The following is a 24708-nucleotide window of genomic DNA, read 5'->3' on the forward strand; positions in this document are numbered from 1 at the left end:
CAGAACCATTAAGCTATGTCTCCTGCACCCCCAGCATTTTTGCCTTAGTGTCATTTCCTAAGGAATCTACAACTAGAACACACACTTCTTACTTCAAGGAGTAGGCTCCTTTCATTACTTTTTAGTTAATTCAACAACTCTTTATTGAGCACTTGCTATATGCCAAGTGCTATGAACCATCTTCTTGAGTTGCCACACAAGGGAGCATTGACTCATCAACAGGTGCTTTCTCTGTAATATTGGTAAGCTGGGCATGGGGTAAAAGAATTATGGGAGTGGTCCGGGAGATGGCGTAGTGGTAAAGCTTTGGACTCTCAAGCATGAAGTCCTGAGTTTGATCCCCCGAAGTACATGTGTCAGAGTGACGTCTGGTTCCTTCTCTCGCCTTCTATCTTTCTTAGAAATAAATAAAATCTTAAAAAAAAAAATGATGGGAGTTCCATCAGGGAAGACTTCCTTGAGGTGAATCTATATACAGTACCAGCCCAGGAAGTGGTGCAGCGGCTACTGAGCTAAGTACCTGAGAGTGGAATCTAAAAGCAGATAGGGGGCAGGCAACAGTACATCCTGCAGTCCTGCTTCACCACTTGTGAAGCTTCCCTCTTACAGGTGGGGACCAGGGGCCTTGAACTCTGGTCCTTATACATAGTGATATGTGAGCTCAACCATTTGCACCATTGCCTGGTGCGATGGTGTCTACATAACTTTTCTACTAGAGTAGCATGTTCCTCCATCCCCTATTCCTCAGCCCTAGTGTACATTGCTACCTGACAGACCCCACAGTCAACTGTTTGACCAACAGCCCCCCTGTGTCCATGAAGTACCTGTCAAGCCACAGATTTGACCCAGCACCTTACTTCCCCCCCTTTTCTTTTTAAGACCTATTTACTTATTCATGAGACATAGAACCAGACCATTACTCTAGCATATGGTGTGTTTGGGATTGAACTTGGGACCTCATGCTTTAGAGTCTAACACTAACCACTGCACCAGCTCAGGCTCCATTACTAGTCTTGTTATTCTTTACTTCCTGCTTCATTGTCCTTGCCAGCCAACTTACTTACTGCCTTCTCTCTGTTTTTTCACCGTTCTCAGTAGTAGAGAGTCCTTGCCTTTATCCATCTATGAAAACAAACAAACATTCTGTGCTTTGCAAAGGGCAAGGTCAGTCACCTCCCTGACAGAGGCAGCCCTCCTCAGGCTCTCTGATGTCCAAATCAGTCACAATCTGGAACTGCTATGTCTCTTTTCATACATGTACATATATCACCTGACAAACTGAACTTTCTTTTTAAGAAGACAAGTGGGGATCAGGCGGTAGCGCAGCGGGTTAAGCACAGGTGACGCAAAGCGCAGGGACCGGTGTAAGGATCCTGGTTTGAGCCTCCGGCTCCCCACCTGCAGGGGAGTCGCTTCACAGGCAGTGAAGCAGTTCTGCAGTTGTCTGTCTTTCTCTCCCCCCCCCTGACTTCCCCTCCTCTCTCCACTTCTCCCTGTCCTATGTCCTGTCCAACAATAATGACATCAATAGCAATAGTAATAACAATAACCACAACAACGATAAAAATAACCAGGGTAACAAAAGGGAAAAAATGGCTTCCAGAAGCAGTGGATTTGTGGTACAGGCCCCGAGCCCCAGCAATAATCCTAGAGGCAAAAAAAAAAAAAGACAAGTGATTTATTGTCATTGTGAAATACTAATGATGCCTGGAAGATAAGAGAATCAACACAAATGTTAATTTTGTTACATCCAGTGTTTCCACTTTGAATCTAACCATAGAATGTTGGTTGTCTTGAAATGTTTCCATAATAATATTTTGCTTTCTCTTCTCAACCTTTTACTGTTTTGTTTAGTGGGTGATCATTGAACAGGGATGCTTTACTTATTCAATGGTGGCCGTCCCCCTCTATGATACCCTTGGAGCCGACGCAATCACCTACATAATTAACAAAGGTTTGTCTGTGTTTTGGGGGATGGAATTTGACCTAGCTATGTTTGATTTGATAGGGATTTTATATTTGAATGCACATCAACCTTTATTCAAAGAAAGTAGTACTTCAAATTGCCTAGTGTAGATATTACAAAGTCCTGGATATTATAAGATCCCAGAACTTACTCCTGATTCTCTCTCTTCATTTCCAGCTGAACTTGCTCTGATTTTTGTTGACAAGCCAGAGAAGGCCAACCTCTTACTAGAAGGCATAGAAAATAAATTAACACCAGGCCTTAAAACCATAGTTCTCATAGAATCCTACAGCAGCGATCTGTTTGAACGAGGCAAGAAATGTGGGGTGGAAATCACCAGCTTGAAGGCCATGGAGGTGAGTCCTGCCACCCTGTCACTTTTCTGGAGGATTTCCCTGAGTCATCCAGGCTCAAATGTGCTATCAGTGCTGCCAGATGATCCCAACTCCAGCCAGCCCTGTCAGCAGCCCATAGAAGAGAGAGCAGGAATAGCAGGCTTGTGACTAGAAAGATTAATTCTACCTACATACCCAAGTGTTTTTTTTTTTTTAAGATTTTTTAAACATTTATTTCCTTTTTTGTTACCCTTGTTGTTTTTATTGTTATTGATGTCGTTGTTGTTGGATAGGACAGAGAAATGGAGAGGGGAGGGGAAGACAGAGAGGGAGAGAGAAAGATAGACACCTGCAGACCTGCTTCACCGCCTGTGAAGCGACTCCCCTGTAGGTGGGGAGCCAGGGGCTCAAACCGATACCCAAGTATTAATCCATCAGCTCTTTAGGAAATAGCTCTCATAAAGGGAGCTTAAAGCTCACATATTTATTCTTGAATACAGACTAACCATGCCAATAAATATCAGGAATATGGCTTTCTGATTCAGCTGGTGATTTCAGCTTGTACATTCTCTTTAGGCTTGAATGTGTACCATTCACTTTGCTTTTAAAATGGAACTACATTTGGAAACCTGCCCCAAGTTGCTTTAGAAGAATTTTGGTGAATTTCTTTTTTAAGGTTTTTGTTTTTTCAAATTAATTAAATTATTTCTTTATTACTGGATAGAGACAGAGTTTGAGAGGGGAGGAGGAGGTAGAGAGGGAAAAAGACAGAGGGACACCTGCAGACCTGCTTTCACCCTTTATGAAGCTTCCCTGTTGCAGGTAGGGACTGTAGGCTTGAACCCAGGTACTTGCACACTGTAATGTGTGTGCTTAACCAGGTGCGCCACTGCCTGGCCCCCAAGTTCTGGTGAATGTCTACTAACAGTGTTTGATTTCATTTACTTTTCATGTGAAATTTCTTCATAATCATGAATCACAACTTTTGACCTTCTCATTCTTGGAAAACTGAGTGTGGTTCAATTTACATTGGTTGTTGGGTATCAGGTCATGGAAGAAGCTGACTCCCCCAGCAGGACATAGATTAGAGATCAATCCCAAGAAACTCTCAGAAGCAGCACATGAACATGTACACTTCATAGGACATCAGAGGCTAAACAGAGCAAGTCATTCTCTTTCTGAAGATATTACGAATATTTTCCTGGAACTGTTATAAATAGAGTTTTAAATTACATGTATCGTTTCCCTTCTACAAAGAATTTGAGACTACAATTGAGATCTTTTAAAGCCTTTCCTAGGAACCCTAGTTACAGGGAAACTCATTTGTTCTAGCAGAGCCTTCTGCCTAGTGCAGTGCACACAGATAACACACACATGCAGGCATGCACGTTGCAGCACAGAATATGATTCTATGAGAGCTCATTGATATGCTTTTTTTTTTTTTAATTATTTATTGGCTAAAGACAGAGAAATCTAGAGGGAAGGGGACAGTAGAGAGGAAGAGAGACAGAAAGACACCTGCATCACTGCTTCACCACTTGTGGAGCTTTCCTCTGCAGGTGGGGACCCAGGACATCAACCCAGGTTCTTGTACTTTTGTAGCATATGTTCTACCAAGTACTCCACTCCCTGGTTCCAATTTGCTTCATTCTTAAATTGAGTTTTTAACTAGCTTTTAACTTAAATTTCCTCACTTTTTTTTTTCTTATAATCTCCTTTTACAGTAATCTCTTTTCCCTCATCTTTTCTTCTTTTACCTGCATTCTTCTGTAAACATACATGCACACAGGACTTTTTTTTTCACTTTTTTTAAAAATATTTATTTTATTTATTTATTCCCTTTTGTTGCCCTTTGTTGTTTTATTGTTGTAGTTATTATTGTTGTTGTCGTTGTTGGATAGGACAGAGAGAAATGGAGAGAGGAGGGGAAGACAGAGAGGAGGAGAGAAAGATAGACACCTGCAGACCTGCTTCACCGCCTGTGAAGCGACTCCCCTGCAGGTGGGGAGCCAGGGGATCGAACCGGGATCCTTATGCCAGTCCTTGTGCTTTGCGCCACCTGCGCTTAACCCGCTGCGCTACAACCCGACTCCCTTTTTTTTTCACTTCTATTTGGTAAAGAATGACAGTTGACCCTTGAATAATACGGGTTCAGATTTGCAGACCTGCTTACATGTGTTTTTAGCACAGCACATAATTATATTTTCTTTCTTGTATGGCATTCTTATTTCCTTTCCTCTAGCTTACTTTACTATAAGAATACAGTAGATACAGCAACTTGTTACGTTTGTAGTTGAACTGTTGTTTTCCTAATAATGACAAAACAAGCTTTAGACTGTAGTAACTGGGAGCCAGCCTTTGGAAATGCTGCACCTCAGAGATGAGTCTGTTGTTATTCTTAACCATCATTTTCATACAAGAAGTGGACCTAGGGGCTGGGGAGATATAGTAGTTATGCAAAAAAAACTTTCATGCCTGAGGCTCAGAGTTCCCAGATTGTCCTCGCACCACCATAAGACAGAAATGAGCAGAGCTCTGGCAAGAAAGAGAGAAGGGAAAGGATGGGAAGAGAAGAGTTTCATTGTTGAGTTTGATCCCTGACGACACATTAAAATTACTAATTTTAAAAAGGGAACTAGGGAGATAGCATACAAAAGGACTTTCATGAGTGAAATTCCAAGGTTCACTTCCCAGCTCCACCATAAGCCAGAGTTAAGTCTAGCTCTGGTTAAACAAACAACAACAACAACAACAAAACACCTCTTTTTTTTTTATTTTAAAAAAACAAACCTCCAGGGTTATTGCTGGGGCTTGGTGCCTGCACCACGAATCCACTGCTCCTGAAGGATATTTTGTTCCTCTTTTGTTGCCCTTGGTTTTTTTTTAATCATTATTGTGGTTATTATTATTACTATTGTTGTTGTTGGATAGGACAGAGAGAAATCAAGAGAGATGAGGAAGATATAGAAGGGGGGAGAAAGACAGACACCTGCAGACCTGCTTCACCACTTGTGAAGAGACCCCTGCAGGTGAGGAGTCGGGGGCTTGAACCAGGATCTTTGAGCCAGTCCTTGCGCTTTGTGCCATGTAATGCTTAACCCACTGCACTACCACCCGACTCCCCAAAACACCTCTTTTTAAAAAACTAGAACATCACAAAAATTGCAGAGTAGTACTTTGGTGTCTCTCTCTTACTTGCTCACTCTGTTATTTTTGTTTGTTTGTTTGTTTCTCTCATAAATAATTTTTAAACTTTGTGCAAGGACCCATGTTCAATTCTCCAGTCCTTATCTACAGAAGGGAAGCTTCACAAGCAGTGAAACAGTGCTTCAGGTGTCTCTTTCACCTCTCCTTCCCTCCTTCCCCTCTCAAATTCTGTCCCTATCCAAAATAAATATTTAAAAAAAAAAAAAGAATGACTATTAAAAAGAAAAGTAATAGGACTGGCAATAGGGCTCACCTGGGAAGGTACCTGCTTTGCCATGCATGCGACATAGGTTCAAGGCCTGTCCCTCCACTGCATAGAGAGAAGCTTTGGTGCTGTGATGTCTTTCTCACTATCTTTCTGTAGCTGAAAAAGTCTATCCAGAGCAGTGATACCTCTAGTGTTAACACACACACACTAACCAGTGCTTGAGGTGATGTAGTAAAAGAGAGAGAGAAAGAGAGGAGAGAGAGAAAGAGAGAAGGGGCGGGGGGAGTCCTGATGCACTACTGGAGGGAATGGAAAACAGTATGAAGTTCTCTCAGAAAATTAATAAGTAGAATCACCATGTGATTTGGCGATCCCACTTCTAGGTATTTATCCAAAGAAAATGAAAACACTGACTTGAAAAGATACTGGCACCGGAGCCCCTTGTTAGTAGCAGCGTTATTTACTATAACCAAGGCATGGAAATACCCTAAATGTACATGGATGGGTGAAAGGACGAAGTGTTGCACACGTGCATTCACACACATGAAACACATTTCAGCTACAAAAAGAGTGAAATGTTTCTGTGACAACATGGATGAATCTTAAGAACATTACACTAAGTGAAATAAGTCACACAGACAAATGCCATATGGTTTCAAATGCCAGCCCTCACCTACACAGTCTTTCTTACATGACAGTGAAGACAAGTGAAAATAGCTTCTTTTTATTTTATTTTTCATTTTTATTTTTAAGTTTTTTATTATCTTATTTTTTACATGTTGGATAGAGACAGCCATATATAGAGAGGGAAGGGGGTGATAGAGAGGGAAAGATAGAGAGACACCTGCAACATTGCTTCACCACTCCCAAAGCTTTCCCCCTGCAGGGGGGGACTAGAGGCTTGAACGCAGGTCCTTGCACATTGTGACATGTGCGCTCAACCAGGTGCGCCACCACCCGGTCCCAGAAATAACTTCTTAGAATTGTGGATAAATATTTTAGTTATTTAATTTGAATTGTATACTGTCTCTGAGCCATCTATGATTGAACCCCTCATCAATCAGCTTTTAGTGACTTGATATGGTCTTACCCTTTACATCTATAGAATATTTCTTTTTATTATTATTATTATTATTGGATAGAGACAACCAGAAATCGAGAATGAGGGGGTGATAGAGAGGGAGAGAGACAGAGAGACACCTACAGCACTGCTTCACCACTTGCAAAACTTTCCCCCTGCAGGTGGGAACCGGAGGCTCAAACCCAGGTCCTTGTGCCTTGTCAACATGTGCGCTCAACCAGGTGCACCAGCACCCGGCCCCCAATTATAGACTTTCCATTTAACATGTTTTTCTTTTTCTCATTAAGGACCTGGGAAGAGCCAACAGGATGAAGCCCAAGGTAAGAATTATATGGGAGACCCTGCCTGTTGTCCTGTTCCCAGTATGTAGTCACATAGAATCTAATAGGGATCATGGATGACATCTTATGGCATGTTGTTTGTTTTTCGATACTGATTTATATGGCCTTTTTTTTTTTTTTTTTTTTTTTTTTTTTTTTTTTACATTCTCTAGCCTCCTGCACCTGAAGATCTTGCAGTTGTTTGTTTTACAAGTGGAACTACAGGTGAGTTTTGAAATAGAATTTCTTCTAAGCCCTATCCGGAAGCAGAAGAGACGGAAGTATCTTGCTTGCTTGTTTCATTTCCTTCTATGAGACATTCTCAGAATCTGAATGTTTCCTTAAACATTTTTGCAAATGACGTTACCTATCTTCCTGGGACAACCTGTATCAGTGGTTTTCAGAAATAGAATTCCTGGTTTTTCTGCTCTTATTATTTCTTTCTCTCTCCAGCTTGCCCATATTCATAAAGATTAAGATAATAAGTTTCATTTAAAGGATTGCAGCTCACTTAGGAATGTAATGTTACTCAACAATTTGGTTTTCATAGGTGTACCTGGTACTAAAGGTATTTGAGATTCTAATTTATTCAGGACTTTGGTCACTCTTGAATGCAGTTTCTGTATAGTATGTCCTTAATATTATTTATAGTTTCTTGGGAACTACAACAATAAGTGCAGTAAGCTCTAATGAAACAAAATCCTTAAATGTTATTATTATTATTTTTTTACAACATGGTCTCATTACAACATGGATGAGGATAAAAATTCTGGCCAGTGTTAAACAAACTGGCATTATTCAAGAACCTTCTCTACACTAATGTTATTCTGCTTCTGTGTGCTCCTCAGGCAACCCCAAAGGAGCACTGATCACTCATCGAAATATAGTGAGTGATTGTTCAGCTTTTGTGAAAGTGACAGAGGTAAGCTTTGGGGTTCTCATCATCTTTCGTGATGAAAATTAGTTGACTTCACACCGTAGGGGTAAAAGTGATACTGTGACAGGTGGTATACTGTATTTGGAGCACTATCTGAAATTCAGATATGGGTTAGACTTTAATCCAGACTGACTTCCTTCTCTAAAGTAGTGTTCATTACGGGCCTAATCTCAGCTCCTGCTTATGGCCCCCTAAGGCAGGTTGCGATACAAGATTTATTATGGAATTTCTGAGTAACTTTATTTGGGTACTTTGTCCTAGAAAGGACAAAGAAGAGGGACCAGGTGTTGGTGGACCTGGTTAAGTGCTCACATAACAGTGTGCAAGGACTCAGGTTCAAGACCCCCAGTCCCCACCTGCAGGGGTGAAGCTTCACGAGTGGTGAAGCAAGGCTGCAGGTCTCTCTCCGCCCCCCCCCCCTCTATCTTCCCCTCCAATTTCTCTCTGTCTTTATCCAGCAATAAATAAATAAAATTAAAAAACAAAGGACAAAGGGGGCTGGGCAGTAGTGCAACAGGTTAAGTGCACATGGCACAAAAACTCAAGGGCCAGCATAAGAATCCTGGTTTGAGCCCCTGCCTCCCCACCTGCAGAGGGGTTGCTTCACAGGTGGTGAAGCAGGTCTGCAGGTATCCTTCTCTTTGTCTTCCCGTCCTCTCTCGATTTCTCTCTGTCCTATCCAACAATGACAGCAATAACAACAACGATAAACAAGGGTAACAAAACTGAAAAAATAGCCTCCAGGAGCAATAGATTTGTAGTGCGGGCACCAAGCCCCAGCAATTACTCTGGAGGGAAAAAAAAAGAAGAAATTACTCTCTTTGCAAGGTTAAGTGCAACTGAATACCTAATCTGAATTATTAATATGTATTGTGAATTGTCATGTATTGTATTATTATTTGAATTATTATTTATTATGTCTGACTTGATTCCCTGTTTCTGAGAAGGATTCGTCTCCTATAACCTTAAGCAATTACATTAGTCACTAAGTTCTTTAAAAGAGAGAGAGAAGGGAGTCGGGCCATAGCACAGTGGGTTAAGCACACGTGGCACGAAGCACAAGGACCAGCGTAAGGATCCCGGTTCGAGCCCCCTGACTCCCCACCTGCAGGGGTGTTGCATCACAGGTGGTGAAGTAGGTCTGCAGGTGTTTATTTTTCTCTATACCCCTTTCTGACAGCAATAACAATGATAAACAACAAGGACAACAAAAGAGGAATAAAAATTAAAATTAAAAAAGAGAGAATTACCACGTCAGCAAGATGGCTCACCTGGAAGGGTACCTTCCCGGCCATTACATCACCCTGTTCTGAGCCTGACCCCACAGCACTGGAGTAAACTTTCGTGCCATGACATCTTTCTTTTACCCTCTCCCTCTGTCTCTATCAGAAAACTTGGGCCCAGAGCAGTGAAGCCATTGTTGGATAGGACAGAGAGAAATGGAGAGAGGAGGGGAACACAGAGATGGGGAGAGAAAGACAGACACCTGCAGACCTGCTTCACTGCCTGTGAAGCGACTTCCCTGTAGGTGGGGAGCCGGAGGCTCGAACCGGGATTCTTACGCCGGTCCCTGTGCTTTGCACTGCCTGTGCTTAACCCGTGCGCTACCGCATGACTCCCACAAAATACCTTTTTAAAAGAGCTATGATTGGTCAAAGTAATCCTCTTCTCCCATATCTATATCTATATATCTATATCTATATCTATCTATTTATATATCCTACATAACTTGCTTTTGCAATCTCCTGGGAGTATTCAGTGACCTTATTTTTTGTGGCATGAGCCTGGGCTTAATGGTTTGGAAGAATGGGTATCTTCAGTGACCGGAGAAGGGTGCTCTTTTACTTACATTCACATTTTGTAACACTTTTTTTTTTGGTGTGTACTTTATAAACAGTTCAACACTGAGTACAAACCACAGTGAGATTTCCATTTCTTAATTGGTCTTCAAAAGCAAACTTACAATGCATTAGTAGCTTACAATGGCAAGTAATTACAAGACTTGGTTTAAAGTCAACTATGTTATCGGGGCATTCTTCAGTTTTGTAAAACCTGTAATCATGTTAATGGACCTGTTTTCTCCCACTGAATAATAAAATGGAAAAGTGAGGCTAATTCCTCATTAGATAACAATTTCATACAGAGACAGACAAGTTGGGAATGCAAGCCACCCTAGAATAAAACTGAGCCAAGATTATAGCACAATCGGCCTACAGCACACGCTTAAGAAGTTGCTATATTAGCCCAAGACTGGTGCTTCTACCTGATAGTCCATTATTATGAAGGAAGACCCAGCTTGGAGAAGAGAAGAACATGATTCAGAAGTGGGCACATCAACCACTAGGCAATTTTTGACAGTGATTTCATTGCTTAGTTGGTGTAGAAGCAGCTGTTGAGCCCAGTATTTTTCACACTAATAATATGAGCCTTTCGTGCAAAATCCCCCTCACTCTATTGCCTTTAAGTAAAGCCCCTGCTGAGCCATAAAATGGAAAACAGATGTGCAGACTTTCTCTACATGCAACCCTACCATAATCAGCATTTCATACAAGAGCAGATGCCCTGGTGTGGACGTAGATAATTTCTTTAAAACAATCTGTGATATTTGTCATGGAGCAAAGTAGGGGCTTAAGGTAAAGATGTTGATCAAACTAAAATATTCAAATTGCATTTAGTGATACTGTAAGAGGAGCTCAGAAACCCAATGTCTGTTCTCTTCTCCCTCCCCCACACCCTTTCCTTTGACAACATAATATTCTGTCTTATGTTGGATTGGATTTTATATTGACACAATATAAAATTGTAACAGCTATTTTTATGCAATGTGAAATTGTATAAAATGGAGTTGAGCTTGCTGGGACATGGGGTACTACAATATTGAAATACTAAAGGATTACAGCACATGGTTCCTTATGAAAGGTTTGAACTGGACCTTGTCATTAGGAATGCCCTCCACTCGATCTGAATATTTAAAATATTGCTTGTCTTTTTAAATGTCATTCTTCAGTGACAAAATAATTGGAGATCACAAGTGAATGCTGTTTTCCTTTAGTAAGGTATTTATGTGCTCTGAAGGATAATAGGATTTAACTGGAAATCTTAATTCTTCTCTGCTTTGCTGGTGTCTTTACTTACAGAATACAGTCTCTCCTACTCCAGATGATACTTTGATCTCTTTCTTGCCTCTCGCCCATATGTTTGAAAGAGTTGTAGAGGTAGGCATTGAATCTTGTTGTTCGTGTTTCTTTGTGTTCTGCTGTCATTTTTTTTTACAGAAAGTACTTGTCTTGAACGCCAGTGATACACACATTTCATTTTTACCACTCGCACACATGTATGAGAAACTCCTAATGGTAAGTTTGATGTACACACTATTGTCCCATGGGCAGTTTTTTACTCAACCCCATTCAGAAACTAGGCTAATAATTTAAGACATGTTTTTATTTTCCCTTGGAATGTGTATTTTAACTTTAACCATTCATTTTAAGATCAGAAATTGAGATTTTTGAAGGATACTAATATAAACATGATTCCACAAAGATTAAGTATAAAGAACATTTGTTTTATGTTATATGATACCAGAGCCTTCCTCATGCATAGTGGTTTTTGTGTTCTGTGGGTTTTTTTTTTTTTTCCACTATTTGAGAGAGAGAGAGGTGACACTACAGCGCTACTTCATCATCCAAGGAGATCCCCCAAATGGCATTCATGGTGTTCCCCAGTAGTGCTGAGGTTTAAACACAGGACTCTAGTCATGGTAAGACAGACCCTCTACCTGGTGAGCTATCTCCTGGCCTAAAAGAAAGTAATTATCACCATCCTAAAAAGCCTAATGAGGCTTTTCTTCTGTAAAATAAAGCTTCTGTTTGACCATTCTTGTTCCTTTTTTTTTTTAATCACCACCAGGATTATCACTGGGGCTTGTTGCCTACATGAAGAATCTTGGCAGCTATTCTCCCACTTCTTTTTTCTTTTTTTTCCTCTCTATTTCATAGGACATAGAGAAATTGAGAGGGGAGTGGGAGATAGAGAATGAGAGAAACAGAAAGATACCTGTAGCCCTTGCTTTACCAATCATGATCAGGTTTACCATCATTCATCAAGGACTTGAATCCTTCACTCAACTAAGTGCCCCACTGCCTAGACCCTGACCGGTCTTAATATACACATTGGCTCAAGACCTCCCCCCCACTTTTTTGACCAGGGCACCTCTCAACTCTATTGTTGATGTCAGGAATCAAGCCTGGAACCTCCAGCATGTGAGCCATGTGCTATACTAATGTGTTTTCTCCCTGGCCCTTGTCATATTTTTGTCTCAGTGCCGTTGGAAAAGCGTAATGATCTTTAACTGACCTTTGTCTGGGGTCTCTGTCCATAACTGTGTGACTAATTGATAAACTGACTGAGAAGCATTTCTACCCCCCTGAAAAAATTGGGGTGGTGTACTTAGAGTGTAAACAGTGGGCACCATTCATCCACTTAACAAAGATTCACAGTGCTCCAGCTGTGTACCAGGCACTGTGCTGGATGTTGGAGACAGTGGTTGACTGCTTTTCTGTAGAGTCAGTTACCTAATGGATCAAGAATCTTTAGGTCCCATCTTCCAACCATTACCTTAGCTTCCTGTACACATCAGGAAATCTTGTGAGTTTCCACAGTGGTCTCAAGTGAGTTGGTAATGGACTGACAGTACCTAACTATATAGGACATGTGCCCTGGAGACAGGCCATTGAGCAAATGCCTCCTGGGCTTCAATTTTTAAACAATGAACCAGTGGACCTTTCTACTGGTTTCTGGTTTTAACTCTGAGACCGATTGTATTTTTATTGCATCATTTTTGGAGTCTCTCTTTGGGAAATGTAAAATAGGCACTGCTCATCACATGGAAATGGCTGGCTTGCTAGTGCAATTTGCACAATATGGGACAAAATGAAGGTGATAGACGAAAATTGGGTACAAACCATTAAGTGACCTAGTAATTCTATTGCAACATACTCAGTGACTTTTCAGAATTTTTTTTAGTGAGACTCAATAAAAGAAAATGAAACTTTAATCAGCTTGGACTATTGGCAAGTAGCTAAGTTTTCGCCTTGAGAATTAATTAGACCTAAAGGTTCTGGAAAACTAATAATATTTGGACTCTATAATGCCATAGCATTCATTTGCATGTATTTATCAAAACCAAAGGTGTGTGTGTGTGTGTGTGTGTGTGTGTGTGTGTGTGTGTGTTTTGAAGATGTTGACTATTTCTGCCTCCTTCTCCAGTGTGTCATGCTGTCTCATGGAGCTAAGATAGGATTTTTCCAAGGAGATATCAGGCTGCTGATGGATGACCTCAAGGTGCTTCAACCCACTATCTTTCCTGTGGTTCCCAGACTGCTGAACCGAATGTTTGATCGAGTAAGTTCCAAGCAGCCAAACAGAAGACAGACGAAAAGAGTGCTGGACTTGCAGTCCAAGACTCAGGCTGGAATCAGGCTTATCCAGATATCTTCCGTGTGCCGCTGATGGTCCTTTCAATCTCACAGTACTTTGCTTGATTGTGAAATTGGGATGCATTTACCTCACAGACTTGTTGGTGAAGACTTTAAAAAAGTGTGTGTGTAATATGTGTGTGTGTGTGTGTGTGCACACACATTTTTATGAACTGTGAAGTACAGCATGGCTATAAGACTCAGGTCATTTCCAGTACAGTGGGGGCTAGACTCAACCCTGAGTTCATATGTATACAAAACAGGTACTGTCCCAGCTTAGCTATCTTGTCAGCACTGGAGGTCATTTATTTATTTATTTTTAATATTTATTTATTCCCTTTTTGTTGCCTTTGTTATTTTATTGTTGTAGTAATTGTTGTTAGATAGGACAGAGAGAAATGAGAGAGGAGGGGAAGACAGAGAGGGGAAGAGAAAGATAGACACCCGCAGACCTGCTTCACCACTTGTGAAGCGACTCCCCTGCAGGTGGGGAGCTGGGGGCTCGAACCGGGATTCCTGTACAGGTCCTTGCGCTTTGAACCACCTGTGCTTAACCAGCTGCGCTACCACCCTGGAGGTCATTTATTTTCATAGTAAACTCCTCGGGCCTTTCTTTTCTTTTTTAAGGTTTGTTTGTTTGTTTGTTTATTTATTATTGGATAGACACAGAGAAACTAAGAGGGGAGAAATAGAGAGAGGAAGAGAAAGAGAGGTATCTGCAGTCCTGTTTCACCACTTGTGAAACTTTCCCCCTGCATATAGAGACCTAGGACCTTGCACTCTATAATATGTGCATCTAACCAGGTTCTCCACCACCTGGCCCCCAGCCTGCCTTTTCTTATCTGTTCAGATAATTGTTACCCCACTCCCCTGTTGTCTATCTACAACAGTGCCAACATGTATCACATGTAAATAATAACAATGTATTGTTTTATGGATTGTTAAGACTCCACATCCCTGTGAAATATCACTGACTTCAGCACTGTTACTGTGCCACACCAGGGCCTGAGGATGACAGCCCCTCTGTGGTGGGCAGTGACATGGCGACCGCACAGCAGAGATGAGGCGGGCATGTGGCACAAACAGGCTCCAGAATGAATCTGTTCTGTGTGCTGCTAGTGTTCTTTATTTTACAGCAGGGCTTCTGTCATCTATGAGCAACTTCTCAGGTGTTTTTCCACCTTTTATTAGTGACTTAATAATATCTATAGGATTATAAGACTATAGTACCCATCGCCAAAGCTTCATGCTCCCCACTCCCCACCTCAGATAACTTCCCTCATTCTCAGTCTTAGAGAAAACATGACTAGATTGTTTTTGTTGTTGTAAGATTATGCATTTCAGTTACCTATATTCACAAATGAGCAAAACCACTTTTAAGTTTTTAAGTGGTTTTTTTTAAATGTTTGAAAAACAGATTTGTTGAGCTATAATCTACACACTACAAGTTCACCCATTGAAAAATGTAGAGTTCTGGTTTTTAGTATTTCCACACTATTTTGGAGCCATGGCTATGGTCCTTTTTTTTTTTTTTTTTTTTCAATTTCTTTTTTGGAGAATTAATGTTTTACATTCGACAGTAAATACAATGGTTTGTACATGCATAACATTTCCCAGTTTTCCATATAACAATACAACCCCCACTAGGTCCTCTGTCATCCTTTTTGGACCTGTATTCTCCCCACCACCCACCCCAGAGTCTTTTACTTTGGTCCAGTATGCCAACTCCAGTTCAAGTTCAACTAGTATTTTCCCTTCTGATCTTGTTTTTCAACTTCTGGCTGAGAGTGAGATCATCCCATATTCATCCTTCTGTTTCTGACTTATTTCACTTAACCTGATTTATTTCAAGCTCCATCCAAGATCGGCTGCAAACGGTGAAGTCACCATTTTTAATAGCTGAGTAGTATTCCATTGTGTATATAGACCACAACTTGCTCAGCCACTCATCTGTTTTTGGACACCTGGGTTGCTTCCAGGTTTCAGTTATCTATATTCACAAATGAGCAAAACCATCACTTTTCAGTTTTTTAAGTGGTTTTTAAAATGTTTGGAAAACAGTTTTATTGAGCTATAATCTACACGCCATACAAGTTCATCCATTGAAAAATGTGGAGTTCTGGATTTTAGTATTTCCACACTATTTTGGAGCCATGGCTATGGTCCATTTTAGAATGTATTTATCACCTTAGAGAGAAACCCAAGGGCTAGCAAGATAGCTCTCATGCATAGTCTGCTTGCTTTGTTAGGCACACAATCCAGGTTCCAACCAGGCTCCCACCACACTGAAGGAAACTTCAATTCTATAGCATCTTTTCAATCTGTCCGTCTATCTTTCTCTTTCTGTATACAAAAACTGGCTTGAAGCATCAGAGCTTTGATGACAATAACAACAAAAGTAGAGAAATCCTTGTGACCGGTGAGGTGGCTCAGTCCACAGAGCAAAGAACTTCTGTGTGTGATGTGCAGGGTTTGACCTCTAGCCCTGCATGTACCAGAGTGGTGCTCTTAGATCTCGCTTACTCTCTCTCATGCACATAAACTAAGTGGTGGGCGAGGTAATTTGTACACATAACATAACTATGAAGATATATCCCTGAAATCTTATAATTTTGTAAACGGTGTTAAATCACTAATAATTAAAAACTAAAGTCACTAGGATCAGTGACATGTGGGCACTGAGCTCCAGCAGTAATCTTAGTGATAAAAATAATAGTAATAATAAAACAATAAACTTTAAAAAGCCAAGGACCAGGAAATAGCTCATCCATTGCATGAAGCCCTGGGCTCAAGTCCCGCACACATGGGGGAATGATAGTAATAGGGGAAGTTCCATGCGTGGTAGAGCAGTACTGTTGTATTTTTTTCTGTCTGCATCTCTCTGTCCCTTTCTGAATATCTGTCTACCTATATCTGTCTGTCTGTTTGTCTATCTATCATCTATCTATCTAAAAAAAGAACAAAAGAAAATTATCCCCAAGAGCAGTGGGATTATGCATTGGTGATGGCCCGGTGTCAAGAAGAAAAGAAAAATAGCTATTTTTCTTTTCTTTTTAAAACTTCTTTATTGAGGGATTAGTGGTTTACGGTACACAGTAAAATAAAAGTTCTCAGTTTTCCACATTTACATTCAACACCCACTAGGTCCTCCTCTGTCATCATGTTCCAGGACCTGAATCCTCCCTCCACCTCTACCCCAGAGTCTTTTACTTTGGTGAAATACAGCAACTCCAGTCCAAGTTCTGCTTTGTGTTTTCCTTTCTGAAAAGAACCCTTTTTCTACGCTATAGTTCTCCTCTTCCACCCTCTTCCTCATCCATCTCTTAGCAAAAAGGAATCTACTTTTTGTATCTATATATTTCAGTGTTCTGAACTTGGTGTGAATGGAATCTTGAACTTTTTAGTAACTGACTTCTTTCACTTAGTATGCTTTCAGGATCTGTTTATGTTGTTATATGTATCTGCATTTCTTCCCTTATTTATTTATTCATTCATTCATTTACACTGCAACACCAGAGAATGAATGCAAGTTTTCACATATGTGTGATACTATCGTAAGTGGCCTTCTCAGCCCAATTTTCTAATCATTATTCTTTTGAGGGAAAGAGAAAGTGGAAAGAGGTAGAGTAAGAGGAGAGAGTCACCACAGCACCACTCCACCATGCATAGTGCCCCCTAGTGCCATCTACAGTCTTTCCATGTGGTACCAGGGGTTGAGTTCAGAGTCTTAACACATGGTAATGTGCACACTCTTCCAGGTGAGCTATCTCCTGGACCGTCTCTCTTTCCTTTTAATGATTAGACAATACCCCACTTTGTAAGTATAAATCGTTTACCTGTTGATGAGCATATAGGTTGTTTCTACTTCTTGAGTAGACTATTATGAATAATGTTACTCTGAACATTTGTGTACACTTCTAGATGAGCATATACTTTCATTTTTTTCTTTGACAGGGTAGAATTGCTGGGCCATATAACTCTGTGTTTAGCTCTTTGAAGACCTGATTGCCCATTTTCTAATGCAACTGTACCATTTTATGCTTTGGAGCCAGCAAAATATCTATAGCTCACTTAGATAGTGTGCTGCTTTGCCCTGTATGTGACCCAGGCTTGAACCTACCCGCCATCTCCCTGAAGAAATCTTGGGTTCTGTGGTCTCTTTACTCTCACTGCCTCTCTGCCTCCATTTTTTTAAAGTAAAGATAAGTAAAAATTCACCATTTCACACTCTCACCATCAGTGTATGAGGGTTCCCAGTTCTCCACATTTTCACCAACACATACCTGATTTTCACATTCTAGCCATCCTTGTGATTTTGAAACCTTTGTATTTATTGTTTCACTAGATTTTTGGACAAGCAGACACCTCACTGAAACGATGGCTATTGGACTTTGCCTCCAAAAGGAAAGAAGCAGAGCTGCGCAGTGGCATCATCAGAAACAACAGTGTGTGGGATAAGCTCATCTTCCACAAAATACAGGTACAATAAGTACACGCTGTTACTCCTCATGGAAACTACTGTGGGTCTCAGAATTTCTATGAGGACTTTTTTCAGAAGGGAGATTTGAAAGGGAAGGAAAGAATGACCCTTCTTTTTAAAAAATTCTGTCAAACTTTTAAGAAGTAAGGATGAAGTCACTAGATAAGCCTCAGTATCCAAAATAAATTTAAATATTATGTTTTCCTTTTTAAGATTTATTTATTAACACTATTGAGAAAGAGAATCATTTTGGTACAGGGGATTGAACTCAGAACTTATGCTCCCAACTCCAATATTCATCTAGTTCACCACCTGTAAGGCCACAAATCTGAACATTATTATAGCTATGGGGATGGGGGTAGGGGGTAATCAGGGCATCCTAGCTTTCCTGATTTCCCATTTTGTTTTGCTTTCCTGGAGCTGTTTCATGCTTGAGGTACAGGGGTGTGTGTGTGTGTGTGTGTGTGTGTGTGTGTGTGTGTGTGTGTGTGTGTGTGTGTGTGTGTGTGCAAGGTATGAATGATAAAGAAGATGGAATGATACTGTGTCTCCCCAAATGCCAAAAGTATAATTGCCACATATCCACCACACTCTAATTCTAATTCCTTGAAATTCCTGCAAGTAGAAGTGATCATTCATTTTTCTATACCAATTAAGAGCAGATGGAATAGTTTCAGGTATAAACAAGTGCATCAGGTTTCCTCCCAGTGCCAGTGAGAGAAGCAGGTGGTGAATTGGGCACAGGATCCCCAGCAGGTGTCTCTGAGGAGCGTATCAGTGTCCAGCTCTCTGACCCTCACTCTCTCTCCTTTCCTCACATTTAAGTCAAGCTTGGGAGGAAAAGTCAGACTGATGATCACAGGAGCCGCACCCGTATCCGCCACTGTGCTGACGTTTCTGAGATCAGCTCTTGGCTGTCAGGTGAGGTAGCTACTGCTGTTGACTCAGACTTACCATGCTGGGAATCTTTCCAAAGTCACTTTTATGCTCTTTGTGTCTGCCTTGGTTTTGTTTTGTTTGGAGGTTCATGCAGTCTCTAGATTGCTTGGAGAAATAAGTACGTATGTATCTACATGCACATGGAGATATTTTTATCAATGTCTATCATATCAAAGATACATATATATATATGTGTGTGTGTATATATATATATATATATATATATATATATATATATATATCACATATGCATTTTACCCTAATGCAGGAGAGTATGCACTTGTGTTCACCATTATGTGGTTATGTCTATGCTAGGCACAAAACACATCTTTAGGATCAGACACAGGGGTCGGGAGGGGATCCTAAGTGATAAGCCAACCTGCAAAACAGGTTTCAGAAGAAGAGAGGCTTTCTGAAAAGGATCAAGAGAGGCTAGGTGGTGACACACCCAGCGAAGTGCCATATGTGTACACCAGCATTCAAGCTTCCACTCCCCACCTGGCAGGGGGGAAACTTCACAAGCAGCTCTCCATGTATCTCTCTTTATCTCCCCACTCCCCTCTCAATTTATTTCTGTCCTATCAAATAAAAGAAGAAGGAAAAAATGAACACTTAGAGCGATGAATTCATCATGCAGGCACTAAGCCTGAGGCAAAAAGGGGGGGGTATGGCAAGAAACACAGTGACAAATCAGAGGTATGGGGTAGAGCTGGGAGCCATGAAAACAGGTACAGTCATGGGTAGGCCATGTCTCACCAGCCCACTGTGCCACATCAGGGCTGTCCCTTGAGTGTCCAATATAGAAGTTAAGTAGAAAATCTCCATGGGCTGTGGCCAGTGCTCAGTGTGAGGTGGAAGGTTTGAATGCAATAAGAAAGCATATTGTCAAAGGGCTGGGTGTTGGCATGCCCAGTTAAGTTAGCAGGGGATTCTTTACAAGTGGTGAAGCAGGTCTGCAGTTATCTGTCTTTCTGTCTCCCTCTCCTCTCAATTTCTCTCTGTCCTATCCAATGAAATAGGAAAAAAAAAAAAAGAAGAAGAAAGAAGAAAAAATGGCCACTGGGAGCTGTGGATTCATCATGTAGGCCCTGAGCCTCAGTAATAACCCTTATGGCAATGAATAAATAAAAGAAATGAGAGTAAGAGAAAAGAAAAGAGAGTATGTTGTCAAACTACACAGATTTATGAAACAACATTTGAAAAGAGGTTTCCCCAGGGCCAGCCTTTGCTCACAAGCTAGCAGAACTTGATTGCTGTGCAGATATGACTATCCCCACTAATATCCTTTCACTTCTCATTGGCCTAGTTCTATGAAGGCTACGGACAGACTGAGTGCACTGCAGGCTGCTCCCTGACTTTGCCTGGAGACTGGACAGCAGGTATGATTGTTGAGATATCCATTATCGGAAGCTTCTTACTCCCACTGGAATGGAAGGAAATAGTTTACCACTGGTTGGTTTATTAAACTACTGAGACAAGTGTTCTGTCTCTAGAGATTGACCTGGGGGGCAGACAGTCTTATAAATCAGGAATCCATGTAGAAAATGTCTCCTGTGACTGAGTGGGATAGAGGTTTGAGGATCTGGCTATAAAGCAGGATAGGAGTAAAGATTTATCTGAGATAGGAAGCCCTCTTAATTTTTCTTTTAAGAGATTTTTTTTTTTTGATTTATCAATGAGCAAGATAAAAAAAAAGAGAACCAGAGCATCATTCTGGTACATACACTGCTGAGTATTGAACTCAAGACCTCATGCTTGAGAGTCCAATACTTTATCTGCTGTTCTATCTCCCAGACCACAGGTGGTCCTTTTTATTCAGTTCAGAATATTTGACCCAGGAGAGCTTCCCACTAATTGGGGTTATTGGGTTTTGTAAGTCTTTACTTTGGTTTGGTTTGGCTTGGGGATTGTTTGCTTGTTTTTTGCTGACAAAATTAGTACCGTGACTGAGAACTCTTCATGAAAAAGGGTGTACACTAGATGAATAGGATGTGCATGGTGTAGGAGCCAGAAGATAGCTCACTGGGCATAGCGCCTGTAGTCCCAGCTACTTGGGAGGCTGAGGCTGGAGGATCGGTGGAGCTCAGGAGTTCTGGGCTGCAGTGCGCTATGCCGATCGGGTGTCCGCACTAAGTTCGGCAGCAATATGGTGACCTCCCGGGAGTGGGGGACCACCAGGTTGCCTAAGGAGGGGTGAACCGGCCCAGGTCGGAAACGGAGCAGGTCAAAACTCCTGTGCTGATCAGCATAAGGATCCCGGTTCGAGCCCCCAGCTCCCCACCTGCAGGGGAGTCGCTTCACAAGGGGTGAAGCAGGTCTGCAGGTGCCTGTCTTCCTCTCCCCTTCTCTGTCTTCCCTCCTCTCTTGATTTCTCTCTGTCCTATCCAGCAACATCAATGATAAACAACAAGGGCAACAAAAGGGGAAAAAATAGCCTCCAAGAGCAGTAGATTCCTACATAGTGCAGGCACTGAGCCCCAGCAATAATCCTGGAGGAAAAAAAAAAAAACTAACTGACATTGGGGGGGGGGGGAAGACAGGTATAAAAAATAAATAAACAAAAGTCCTTCCTTTGCTTGGCATAGTATAAATATGGGCACTCTCTAGTAACAGATTCTAGTCAATAGTATCTAGCAGTATGTAGTTGCTTAATTCTGCTAGCTTTGGCATTAATAGTCTGTGAACTTCCTTGGTGGTATTTTGCTTTAACCCAAGTTCTGTACCAGTGAGGGGATTTGGAATAATGACCTCTTTAAGATAAGATGAATAAAACACAAGAACAATTATTTTCATCACCCTTAAAATACAGCTGATTTCTTAAATTTTCCTGTTTGGAGAAGAACCCAATCCTAATGCCTTTTGACAGGAGAGTTTTCAGCTAACTGAAAAGATGCACTGTACTATTTCCTAATAAATCAAGATATAAAATATGGTCCCCCAAACCTAAGGAAACATAAGCCATAGTGATTAAAACCAGGTGGTGTGTGAGATTAAATTAAGGTTTGCCAAGCCTGCAGAGACTTCTCTTCTTACAAAGAACAGGGAAATAAGGAATTAAGTTTTACTTGGGGATGGGGGTGGTGGCTAGGCTGGTGGGATAATCAGATCCTAGGAGTCACATAAAAGTTTTAGAAAGCTTGTTATCAGCTGATGTAAGAACTCTTTAGATCAACAACCATATAATGTACACATGAAAAATAATTTGTAGCATCGAACTTGGGAACTCAACGCAGATGCAAAGTTCCAGTGAAGCCCTACCAGCAACCTGAAAAGAAAGAAAGTCCCCCCCCTTTTTTTGGTCTCTCTTCAAGAATAAACTGTCTAAATTACCAAGAGGGAGAATGACTGTAAATGCAGAAATCAGAAGTTGCTATTTATTATGTTTATTATGATAAGGCTTGTTTGTCAGAAAAGGAGTTTGGTCTGAAGGCATCAAGAATCCCCAGAGGAATGATCATCTTTTGTTTCATATATAGGCCATGTCGGTGCTCCAATGCCTTGCAACTTAATAAAGCTTGTTGATGTGGAAGAGATGAATTACATGGCGTCCAAGGGCGAGGGCGAGGTGAGTGAAACCTCATGAGATCTCCCCTTCATGGCCTTTTCCACTAATAGCAGGCCCTGAGGAGGTAGCCTCATTCCCCAGCAGTGCTCATGGAAAACCTTTGAGCTTGATTTTAATGGTGAGGTCAGATAGGCTTCTCTTTGAAGGTACATTTATGTTTAACCATTGGGGAGAGGGGAGGATGACCACTAATGACTGCCTTATTTATTTATTTATTTGTTAATTAATTAATTTATTTATTTATTTAATAATGATCAACAGGACCATAGGATAGAGGGGTACAGCTCCACACAATTCCCAACACCAGACTATCTCATCCCCTCCATTGGAAGCTTTCTTGTTCTTTATGCCTCTGGGAGCATGGGCCCAGGATCATTATGGGGTGTAGAAGGTGGAAGGCCTGGCTTCTGTAATTCCTTCTCCACTGGACATTGGCATTGGCAGATCGATCCATACTCCCAGAATGGCACGCTTCTAACAGATATGACAGGGACTGGGACCCAAGAGAATGCAAAAACCCCAGTGGCCTAAGCCTGGGGACACAGCTCCTGTCTGGTAATTGCACTGGATGTTGATTAATGATCTCTAGACTAGTGGAAGGGAAGCCTAATTACTTCTAAATGATTTCTTCCCTGTTGGGGTTTTCTAGCAGCTTGGAGCTGGAACTCAGAGCAGGCATCCAATGTGACTGTAGTTGAGATCATTATGAAAAGGAAGTGGGGCATTGCCTCTGAGATCCCAATGCGGCTCTGGCATCATGGAATTCAGAGCCTCTGCTAAAGGTTGAAGCACACATGCACACATTTCCTTTGGAGAAGCCCCAGTTATACTGTTAACAGCTTCCTCTCCCCCTCCCCAGATTTGTGTGAAAGGGCCAAATGTATTTCAAGGCTACTTGAAGGACCCAGCAAAAACGGCAGAGGCCCTGGATAAAGATGGCTGGTTACACACAGGGGACATTGGAAAATGGTTGCCAGTAAGTACTAACCTTACCTGCCTGTTCCCAAAAGGCTTTGTTCCACTGCAGAGAAGAAAGTACCCCATCTGCCATACATTTGTCAACTGGAGTGACACCCTAAGTACTTTTTCTCCCTTTCTCCTGGTTGAGTGGGAGTTACTTTTTTTTTTAATGTATTTATTATTTATTTTAAAAAGTGAACCACCTGGAATGGAATTAGAGAATCCCTGAAAAGAAAGGTCTCACCCGAGTAATGAGGCTGAAGGGTTGACATTCCATGCCTGATGTCTCTGGACACAGTCTGAAGTGAAGCATGCTGAGTGAAGCATACTCCTTGTGTTGATTAGGCTGTCGTCAGCAGATGCAATATCATTTGGTATAAATTGAACAGCAAGCAAAGCAGTGATTGTTGAAGAGTGAAGTGATATGTGTATGGGCTAAGTGTATAAAATAGTCAGGACTGTGTATGGTTGATGCTGGATAGAACCCAGCAGTAGACCCACTCACATAATATGGTTCTTTGATAAACAGAATGGCACACTGAAGATAATTGACAGGAAAAAGCACATATTTAAATTGGCACAAGGGGAATACATTGCACCTGAAAAGATTGAAAATATCTACATGCGAAGTGAACCTGTTGCTCAGGTGTTTGTCCATGGAGAAAGCTTGCAGGTAGGTGCTTTTTGAGGTGCACATTTGGTTTATTGCCTGGTCTCCCAGGGGGCATTAAATGGGATGGAACTTGCCGGAATGTTAGTAACACACTATTGTGTTTTGCTGCCTTGGATATCTTATCCAAGCTTCTTGTCTTTCCCTCCCTCCCTTCCTCTCTTTCTTTCCTCCAGTTGTGTTGTAATTTAACTTAAAAAGGGTTTGGTTGGAGGCTGCTGTGGCATATAAAAGGATTCACAGTGGGGAGCTGGGAACTGGTTTAAACAATACAAAGTTTATTAGGGTGAAACAAGTTAAAGGCAAAATAAGCACTTATCATCAGGGGTTAAGAGTACGCTAGGTCCATAAAGTCTGAGTATAGTTATCAAAAGTTTAGTCCCATAAGATAAGCAATTATCAGCTGAGGTATAGATTGCTCATGACTGTAGGGGGGTCTTAAATGTTTACCGGCTAGCAGAGTTACACATGTTCAGTTCCCAGGAGAAGTGGCCATGGCGGATGGATGCCTGGAGCACCTCTGTTGAGATGCTTCTGACCTCTGACCGGAAGAAGAAACAGCAGCC

General features: G+C 41.3%; 1 protein-coding gene across 6 annotated transcripts in view; it reads left to right on the forward strand.

Moving 5' to 3' along the window:
• ACSL1 (acyl-CoA synthetase long chain family member 1) overlaps positions 1–24708 on the forward strand; it is an 86770-nt gene that overhangs the window by 57230 nt on the left and 4832 nt on the right. For 5 of the 6 annotated variants that reach the window (XM_060183951.1, XM_060183941.1, XM_060183953.1 and 2 more), the window contains 13 exons: positions 1855–1954; positions 2144–2322; positions 7085–7117; positions 7291–7342; positions 7966–8039; positions 11192–11269; positions 13320–13454; positions 17874–18008; positions 18834–18929; positions 20254–20326; positions 22424–22512; positions 23372–23488; positions 24002–24145. In XM_060183951.1, the coding sequence (XP_060039934.1) occupies positions 1855–1954; positions 2144–2322; positions 7085–7117; positions 7291–7342; positions 7966–8039; positions 11192–11269; positions 13320–13454; positions 17874–18008; positions 18834–18929; positions 20254–20326; positions 22424–22512; positions 23372–23488; positions 24002–24145 (1305 nt within the window). Of the gene's footprint in view, positions 1–1854; positions 1955–2143; positions 2323–7084; positions 7118–7290; positions 7343–7965; positions 8040–11191; positions 11270–11329; positions 11408–13319; positions 13455–17873; positions 18009–18833; positions 18930–20253; positions 20327–22423; positions 22513–23371; positions 23489–24001; positions 24146–24708 lie in introns of all 6 variants that reach the window. The other variant, XM_007517656.3, reaches the window with a different exon arrangement.

Source organism: Erinaceus europaeus, chromosome 2 (assembly GCF_950295315.1).
Source record: "Erinaceus europaeus chromosome 2, mEriEur2.1, whole genome shotgun sequence".
In the NCBI taxonomy this organism is placed as follows: domain Eukaryota; kingdom Metazoa; phylum Chordata; class Mammalia; order Eulipotyphla; family Erinaceidae; genus Erinaceus; species Erinaceus europaeus.